The sequence below is a fragment of the Cryptotermes secundus genome, unplaced genomic scaffold (assembly GCF_002891405.2).
Source record: "Cryptotermes secundus unplaced genomic scaffold, Csec_1.0 scaffold1031, whole genome shotgun sequence".
Classification (NCBI taxonomy): Eukaryota; Metazoa; Arthropoda; class Insecta; order Blattodea; family Kalotermitidae; genus Cryptotermes; species Cryptotermes secundus.
In genome coordinates this window covers 572,861-582,766 of record NW_019718628.1, presented here as the reverse complement: position 1 = coordinate 582,766, position 9,906 = coordinate 572,861, and the positions used below count along the sequence as shown (strand labels likewise).

The 9,906-nt window shown below is 44.8% G+C and overlaps 1 protein-coding gene across 3 annotated transcripts in view; it reads right to left on the bottom strand.

The window, feature by feature from the left end:
* Positions 1-9,906, bottom strand: part of LOC111862651 (nuclear receptor subfamily 2 group E member 1) — a 63,660-nt gene that overhangs the window by 8,436 nt on the left and 45,318 nt on the right. For 2 of the 3 annotated variants that reach the window (XM_023848188.2, XM_023848195.2), the window contains exons 4-8: positions 8,346-8,499; positions 5,934-6,109; positions 4,110-4,295; positions 1,486-1,682; positions 438-531 (exon numbers count right to left, since the gene is read on the bottom strand). In XM_023848188.2, coding sequence (XP_023703956.1) covers positions 438-531; positions 1,486-1,682; positions 4,110-4,295; positions 5,934-6,109; positions 8,346-8,499 — 807 coding nt within the window. The remainder of the gene's footprint in view (positions 1-437; positions 532-1,485; positions 1,683-4,109; positions 4,296-5,933; positions 6,110-8,345; positions 8,500-9,906) is intronic. The other variant, XM_023848204.2, reaches the window with a different exon arrangement.

Below are 9,906 nucleotides of genomic sequence, written 5' to 3'. Positions count from 1 at the left end.
TTATTATTATTATTATTATTATTATTATTATTATTATTATTACATGCATGGGAACTTCGTTTTCATGTACATGATGCACTAGAGTCATTTTGGAATTCGGTGCATTGAGAGTGTATGATAGTGGTGAAATGGAATATAAGGAAACAGTTTGCGATTATGAACCATTTTGAACTGGGTCGCGATAGGGACCAGTGACGGGATTTTGAACTTCTGGGAGACGCAGCAACAGGGAACATCTAAACTTTCTGACTGTACAGGAAAAACTCTGTGTACACAATCAGTCCGTTCAGAAGTCATGTAGGCTAATCAAGCCGTTACGTCGTCTTTTAATCGGATCTGTGAGTTGGGAAAGTCAACATGTCCGCCTGTCAGGTTCAGACGCATTCCTATCGGATCCAGTCAGAGGAAATGCCGTAGCCTGCCGAACGCAGTCTTACCTTCATCTACAGGCAAGGCCCACTGGGCGGCGCTCAGCACAAACAGCTCACTCCACGCTTCCTCTAGCAAGATGGCCTGGTCGCGAAACGTCAGCTGCAACATATAGCCAAGTGAGGAGAGACGGTCCTCATCACATGTTACTTGTAGGATTAAGGGGAAAACACATAACGTGCTGAGGAGAATGGAAGTAACAGAAGTGTGGGAAAAATAAAATTTAGTTTCGGATAATATATCCTGTTTGCAAAATTCGGGATAGTTCAGTCGGTATGGGAATGGATTGCAGGTTGGACGACCGGGTTTGATCCCCGACAGAGGCGAGAGATCTTTCTCTACTCCGCAACGTACAGACCGGCTATAGATCTTATCCAGCCAATGGGAACTGGGAGGCTGTCTCCCCGGGATTAAAGCGGCCGGGGCGTGAAGCTGGCACTTTGCCTTCATCGAGTGCCTAGGTCAAGAATGGTGGAGCTAAACATCCACTATCTCGCATGTCTTCATGGCGTGGTGCTTAATTAAACACATTGACTATGAGATGGTTGGACGTGCAACATGCATAGAACAATTGAGAAATTACTACAAACTTATAACGGAAAACCTGAAGGGAAGTATCCACTTTTGAGACCGAATTGTAGATTGCAGGATAATATTAAAATGTCTTGAATAAATTGAATGTGAAGATGACTGCAATGAACTGGTTCGGGACAGTAGCCAGGTAATGCATGTAGGGCTGACAAAACTGGGGGGGGGGGTTATTGACCAGCTGAGCGACTATCGGCTTCTCGAGGACTCTGGTTCACTGGGCATAATCATCTGTCATCTGTTGAGAAAGGTACACAGGAAACTACTGAGACAGTCGCTGGGTGCTGGCCACTGTTCATGAATTGTGAGCATATTCCGTGGACATCAGCAAATGAAGACAAATGCTGTTTGGAGTCAGAAGAAATTTGCACAAATAAAAATTCCTGAAATGTGAACATTAGATAATGATATTTAATACATACTACAATAATCACTGAACAAATGTCTGTTTCCTTCATGATGTTATACCTGCAGGAATGATGGAATGCTTCGCGCCCATTTTACCGCCAGGAAGAGCAGCTTGGCTGCTGATTCATATACATTTTCTGCCGGTAGGAGCGTGAGACAGGTGAGGTCGAGCGGACGTAGTGAGCACGGTCGGCTCAGAGATGGCGCAGGTGTCAACCTTCCGCCCTCGTTCGTTCGGTACCCCCGATCACACGCATCTGTGAGGTGGCAAAATATATCATCGGTCAAGTCTATGAGAAAAAACCCTTACTTTCATTTAGTAAGTTGGGGATGAGATTAGGTCTACTTGGGGCCCATTGTACCAGTCCTGGATGACAGATGAGTATGAAACATTCGATGGAATAACTAACAGGGGTGAACGAAGTACTAGGAGAAAACCAGCCCCAGTGTCACACACCTCTTGCTTAATTAAAATATGTCGATATTCATTAAATTGTAGGGCATAAGGAAATACAATTTTCCTTGAAAAATATTAGTATCATAGAAAAGTATTCAGTTTCTTTTTATTGCTAGTGGGGTGGGACTAAGTCCCTTGCACTGCGACCACTTCTGGCCTATTGTACCAGCCCCAGATGATAGGTGAGGGTGATTGTGGAGCAATTGGTGGAATGAAGACTGGCAGATGAAACCGAAGTACTCGGAGAAAACCTGCCCCAGCCCCACTTTGTCCACCACAAATCCCACTGAACCAGACCCGGGATCGAAACCGGGCCGCCGCGGTAGGAAACCAGCGACTAACCGCTTGAGTTATGGCGCAGCCTAAAATATTCAGTTAGTAGGGGTGCAGATATCAACATTCCCAAAACAAAAACAAAGAAAACAAACTCCAAGTTAGTATAAATACGAACATCAGTCACAGAACAAACTTTCCTGATTTTTAATAGCGTAGTTGACATAAGTAATCTTTGTCCGGAGGTTCATTAACATGCTCACAAGAGCCCTCCACTGGTCCCTATCCTGAGCCAGTTCAATCCAATCCATACCATCCCATCCTATCTCTTTAAGATCCATTTTAATATTGTTCACACATCTACGCCTTGGCCTTCCCACTGATCTCTTTCCTTCTGGCTTTCCCACCAATATCCTACGTATATGCATTCCTCGTCTCTCCCATTCGTGCTACATATCCTGCCCACCTCATCCTTCTTGACTTGATCGTTCTAATTATACTTGGAGAAGAGTACAATCTATGAAGCTCCTCATTATGCAGTTTTCTCGAACCTCCTGTCACTTCATCTCTATTCGGTCCAAATTTTCTCCTCAACTCCCTCTTCTCAAACACCCTCAGTCTATGTTCCTCCCTTAATGTCAGAGACCAAGTTTCACACCCATACAAAACCACAAGCAAAATTATAGTTTTGCATATTCTAATTTTTATGTTTTTGGACAGCAGACGAGAAGACAAAAGGTTCTGGACTGAATGGTAGCAAGCACTACCCGAGTTCAATCGCCTCTTACTTTCCTCCTGAATCAGGTTTCGATCTGTTATCGTTGTTTCCAAATTACTGAACTGTGCCACATTTTCAAAACATCCTCTCTCTATCGTTACGTCATGATTTTGCCCTGCATTTTGGTGACGAGACAGCAACATACAGGGTGTTTCACGACTTTAGGGCATAACTGCAGGAGATGATTTCCTAGGTCTTTGTGATCAAAAAAGTTCATATAAACATGTGTCCGAATTTGGACGGTTACGGAGTTATGACCGTTTTTTCATTCCGGTACACGCCCTCGTGTGAACCGCGTCTGTCAGGTGGCGGGTCGCTACTTTTAGCCAGCTACAGACAGAGCGTTCTCGTTATCTGGACACTTGAGATGTACCTAAGGCGGGGTGGGTTGGTATATCCGGCGCGGTTCACAACCGAGCAGCAGCCTGTGTTGCGGCCGGCGGTGGCATTTTCGAAAATCAGCTTTAAGCACCAGTAAATTCAAATTAAAGGTAATTTCACGAAGTTAACTTTACATTCATACTTTACATGTATCATGTATTATGCTGGTTTATTATTTTGTTCCGTTTATTGTCAATAATCGTTACCTTATATTCTGAGTTTAAAACGGTCATAACTCCGTAACCGTCCAAAATCGGACACATGTTTATATGAACATTTTTTTATCACAAAGACCAAGGAAATCACCTCCTGCAGTTATGCCCTAAAGTCGTGAAACACTCTGTATGCTTAGTTTTCTCTGTTTACTTCTAGACCAACCTCCTTGCTAGCGTCAATTAAAGTTTGTATTTTTTTCTTTGTTGTATCTACATTATCACCCAGTAGATTCAAATTATCAGCATAGATCAAAAGCTGATGTGTCCCATTTAATTTTACTCCCACATGGTTTTCCTGGACCTTAATGGCATATCCCATAGCAAAGCTGAAAAGCAGTGGTGATAAAGCATCTCCTTGTTTTAGACCATTCTGGATAGGAAAATTATCAGACAAATATTTACCTATATTCACTTTACTATACGTTTCGTTTAAACACATTTTAATGATTGGATCAAATGTTAGGACATCTTTAAGGCTGAAAATGGAGTTCTATCTCTCTCTCATTTTATAATTGCAACCATCTTCTAAGAAAGTGAACCTCTGTATAAGAACACTATAAATATAACAATATTGACCAACCTCTGACTTCTACATTGTTATCATTTTCTGAGAAGGCTTTCGCCTCTTCTGAACTTGTTACTTCGTCTTCCTTGGCGCTTGCGGCTGACGATGCCGGTGTACGACCAAGCTGTTGCTGGTAGCTGTCCGTTGCATTAGTAGGAGACGGAGCCGGGGATCCGAGCGAGTGCAGCTGAAACTGCAGACCTAAGCAAAGAGAATTCATGAATTGTTTGCCCGGTAAGGAACTCAAATACGGTTAAATGTTATCTATCTTTACACTACAGGCATAACCCTGAGTCTGTTTCACCACTCTTGTTCACTTACTAATGCTTACAGACGTGCTCCAAAATTTGTCATGACGTCCTACAAAGAGCCGAACTAAACAATAAAATAAGCTGCTGGCTTCCACCGCGGCGGCCCGGGTTCGAGCCCGGGCCTGGTCTAGTGGGATTTATGGTGGACAAAGTGGCCCTAGAGCAGATTTACTCCGATTACTTCGGTTTCACGTGCGAATCCCCATTCCACCAAATTCTCCATTGTCATAATCACCCGGGGTAGGTACAATAGGCCAATCAGTGGCCGATGTGCCGAGTGGACCCAGCTGGACTCCACACCCCACCATGCCAATTAAAGAAACAACAATATAATACTAATAGAACCTGAATAGCTCAGTTGGTATAGCGACGGGCTACGGGCTGGATGGCCGGGCTTCGATTCCCAACAGAGCCCAGACCTACTCTGGGGACCATTCGAACTTTTACCCAATGGATACCGGGGGCTATTTCCACTGGGTAAAAAGGTCGGCGTGTGAAGCTGACCGCACATCTCCGTCTAGTGTCTAAGTCAAGAAGGATGGAGTTGTACCTCCATTCGCCCATACTTCATATTATGTGCTAAATTAATTAAACACGTGGTCAGCTTTACCTTTTTTACTACTACTGCTACTACTACTACTAATACTACTACCAATAATAATAATAATAATAAATCTAAAAGGTAAAGGTATCTCTGTAACAGGCCATGGAGGTCCACAGGGGTATGAAATGTCGAGGCTCCCACATTTTCTAGACAGTCGGCTCACAGATGGGGGTGAGGTTGTCAGCCTTACGCCTCGGCCGCCCTTTACCCTCCAGGAAGATTCCTGGTACTAATTTATGTTAGAGGCTGAGTCGACCCCAGGGCCATAGTGCGGCTGTAAGGATTACGTCAATTGAAAAATCCAATGACCCCATTGGGAATCGAACCCGCGACCTCCCGTTTTTTAGCATAGAATTTCAACCAACTACGCTACTGTGTGCCCCAATAGTAATAATAATAATAATAATAATAATAATAATAATAATAGCAAAATACACTCTCAATGAAAGTAGAATTTCACACAATATTTTTACCGAAGATATAGGTTTACATAAGATGTTCAGAAAGGTAAAGTTGTTCTTGTGTTTAACGAATTACGCACTACGCCATGAAGGCGTATGGGGGAGCAGTTAAATAGATTCACTTTTCTTGACCTCGGCGCTAGCTGGAGATGAGTGGTCAGCTTCACGCCTCGGCCGCTTTACCCCCGGGGAAGGAACACCCAGTACCCATGGGATAGGATGCTGGGTAGGCCCCATAGCCGGTCTGGACGACGTGGAGAAGAGAATATTCTTGACCCTACCGGGACTCGAACTCCGACACCTCCACCGTCCAGCGACTTGCTATACCGACTACTGCTTTCAGTTGGCCCTGGCTGAGGTCCAAGGCGGGTTCTCAAGAGCAGAACAGTGAAGCTTTGCTTTACGTAAAGGGCGGAACGCGATGAGCTGGAGAAATGAGTTCGCAACGCTCCGCCCTGCTCACCCAGTGGCGCTGTGAATGCAGAAGCAGACTGCTTAATGGCAGCGAAGGGTAGCGTGGCGGTCGAAGCTGTTGTCGGGCCGTAAGTGAGGAGCTGTTGCTGCAGATATGCTGCCGCCACTGCCGCTGAGTTATGCTGCAGGCCACTGCACAACCCTGGCGCTGGTGTCTGAATGCTTCTGCAACAGTTCACGCTTAGTTCCTTAACACTGTTCTCCTCGCGAGGCCGCTATTCAAAGCGTTAAATGCTCTTTATGGGACTGTAATTAAGACTTAAATTTTTGTCTAGTTATTTCTTTGCATTGGCACTACAGCCCCAGTGGACCTAGGCCTACCTCCATGAACGTCTCCGTTCACTTCGGTTTTTCTAGATCTTACACACTCGGTAGGACTCCTTGGGCGGGTGATCAGCTCGTCGCACGGCCTCTACCTGTACACAAACACAGATAAACGCACACACACAAACTAAACATCCATGCCCTGAGTGGGATTCGAACCCACGATCCCGGTTTCCAAGAGAGCGAAGACAGTACATGCCTTAGACCGCTCGGCTACCGTGACCGACGTCTAGTTATTTTGCCAAGTATAATTATAATAATCAAATCAAAGATGCTGAGACTGGCAGGACATGTAACACAAATAGCGAGAAGAAGAATGCATACAGGATATTGGTGAGAAAGCCAGGAGGAAAGAGACCACTAGGAAGACCAAGACGTAGGTTGGTGGATAATATTAAAATGGATTTTAAAAAGATACTATGGGATGGTATGGACTGGATCGGTATGGCTCAGGAGGGTTTTTATGAAGACGGTACTGAACCTGCTGGTGCCATAAAATGCTGGGAAGTTCTTGAGTAGCTGCACACTTGGCAGCTTCTCAAGAAGGACTCATCTCCGTGAGTGAGCGATTCCTATTAATGTGCTTTCGTAATATATAGTTTTATTGCAGACATGGGCCTACTTTAAATNTAATTATAATAATCAAATCAAAGATGCTGAGACTGGCAGGACATGTAACACAAATAGCGAGAAGAAGAATGCATACAGGATATTGGTGAGAAAGCCAGGAGGAAAGAGACCACTAGGAAGACCAAGACGTAGGTTGGTGGATAATATTAAAATGGATTTTAAAAAGATACTATGGGATGGTATGGACTGGATCGGTATGGCTCAGGAGGGTTTTTATGAAGACGGTACTGAACCTGCTGGTGCCATAAAATGCTGGGAAGTTCTTGAGTAGCTGCACACTTGGCAGCTTCTCAAGAATTTTTTAATATTATTTAGATAAATTTTATGCGTCAGAAGTTTTACAAGTAGCAATCTGCATTATCCGCATTGCATGCAATCCTTTGTGTTGTCTCTGCGTGTAAGACCTGCTACTGCTTCACCTTACTTTCGCTGTTCCTACTTTAACTCCGTTCAGAAACTGTTCGACTGGGCGATCCTGGTATTGTTCTCGGCTTATTTAATCCTTCAAGCACCAAGTCTCGAAAATTTCGACATATAATTAAAATTGCTATACCCGCCTCTGTGGTCTAGTGGTCAGCGTTCCTGGCTACAGATCCAGAGGTCCGGGTTCAATTCCCGGCGCTACCAGATTTCTTTCTGAGAAGTAGTGGGTCTGGTACGGGGTCCACTCAGCCTTGTGAGGATAACTGAGGAGCTACTTGAATGAAAGTAGCGGCTCCGGTCTAGAAAACCGAAATTAACGGCCGTGGGGATCCGCTGCGCTGACCACGCGACACCCTCTATCCGCAAAAATTGGCACTAAAATTTCGCTGAAAAGGGACGGTCGCTCGGTCGGTATAGTTCGCTTGCGGACTGCAGGCAACGGAGTTTTATTTGGCTACATGTTTTTCATTGCTTTGGCTTGGCACTGTAGGAATTACAGCTGAAGTTTCTGGCAGCAATGACACTCAGTAACTAGATCAGGAGCCCTTGCAGCGTCGAGATGAGCGACTCATCACATGATAAATTTTCAGATAGGCAGACTGACTGACTGACTGACTGACTGACTGACTGACTGAGAATTTGAATGAGCTGATAGTTGATTGATTTGCTGGTTACTGAAAAACATTGAATGAATGTCCAGCTAACAGTATGAATGACAGACTTTATGGCTGACTGATTGACTCTGACTAAGGAATCTACAATCCATTGCAAAGAGTGCGTCACAAGTCCAACACCACTAATTTAAATCCTCACATTTTTATCCGATGTCGAATCAATTCAATCACTTTCGCATTATAAACACCAGTTCCCTCAGTAACCCCCCCGCCTCCCCGCCTCCCCACAAACTGCATTTACGAATTTTGTTCTCAGAGTAAACGCCCGGTTCCCCAATACCGTTAGCCGAGTGGTGGATGTGCAGTTGGGGGTGTCCCATGCCCTTCTACACAGTCATATGATTGAGTACCCAAGTCCAGGGCATAGAGCAGCTGTTGCCGGCGGCAGGTCCAGGAGGCCTGGCGGAGGCGCCCCAGGGTGGTACAGTGACCTCCGCGCCCCGCTGTAGTGGTGATGGTGGTGATGAGACAGCGGGTTCCGTGGCGCCCTCTCATGCTGCACCGCTGCAAGAAGAGAAGCTCAGGTTACTCTGTGTCAGACAGAACCAGCGGGTGCGCTCTCACCGTGCGCTGGTAAGCTCGAGTTCGCGGACTGCCACAGCCGAAGCTCTTCATCGAAGGACCTTCGGAAGAACTGTCCAGGGTCCTACATGCCTTGAGCAGGGAACAGTGCAGACCGGTAACAGGTCTGACTGCTCACTGTACGCCGAGAAGGCAACTCACGGATAACACTGCTTGCAGAAAATGTGGTCAGGGGAAAGAATCCATGTGATTGCCCTGTTTTGGCAGGGCATAAAATGAAAGTCCTGGGCTTTGCGTGGGTGGGGCCGATATATATTAATGGGGCCCCAATCAGACAGGTTCTGATTGTAGCATTGCGGATGGGGCTGTTCTGAAGGGTCCTAGTGAAGTCGGAGGCGTATAATGGATCCAGTACTGATCTGAGTGTTTGGGGAGACTAGAAGTTGTCCCCCCCATGTCAGTATTCACTATTCAGTGTCAGAATCAAAAGAGAATTTCACATCTTGTTTGAAAGGAAGGGACGCTAGGACTCGGGGTCCGGTCAACTTCGTGAAGCCTTCGTGAACTGTTCGTCTGTTTGCTCCTTTACAGTAAAATGCACACTCATAGGCCAACATACGTAAACATGGGGCAGGCTGGTGTAGCGGTAGATTTCGAGATTTGTGTTCAGGAGATATTGTATTCGAATCCTTGCCGGGAAGCCGGCTTCCTGGTTCAGAGTTTCTGCGATTATTCTCAGTCCCTCCAGGCAAAATCCAAATTTGTATCTTAAATTATGTTATGACCACTTCCTTCCGAATAGGTCCAGTTCCTAGTTCATCCCGTCGCTTGACTTTACATAAACCAGCTAGTGATCGCGCCGTGAAATCACATATAAAGACAAATACTTAAACTCTGTCAGCGCAAAGAGCCTATGATGCCCACGTATGTCAGAGAGTCACACGGATTTAGTGCTGTTATAGGACAAGACGTTGATTTTAGAAATGAACCGTTTTCGGTAATTTGTGCTTCTTAATTCTTCATAATGATACACAATTTTCAACATGGCAGATAACCAAAAGTTATATATTGTGAAACATTAATGCAGGCCAATAATATATAATATATATTTTATATATAAAATAATATAATATGTAACTTGAAAACAGGTCTTGTCGAATTGTACTTACATGCGTAGCTACCACAAGAGAGAACTCTTTTCCTTATCTGATTTTAAATTCACAGAACATTTATTATTTCACCAACGTAAGAGACGTTATGACACACCTCGCTATGGTTTGCTTATCACTGTGCTTGAATAAACTACAAGTCATGAAGGCATAAAAAGAGACTTGAGGAAAATTACACATTCTTAGCCTGAGTACTGGCTGGAGATGAATGCTGGGTCCA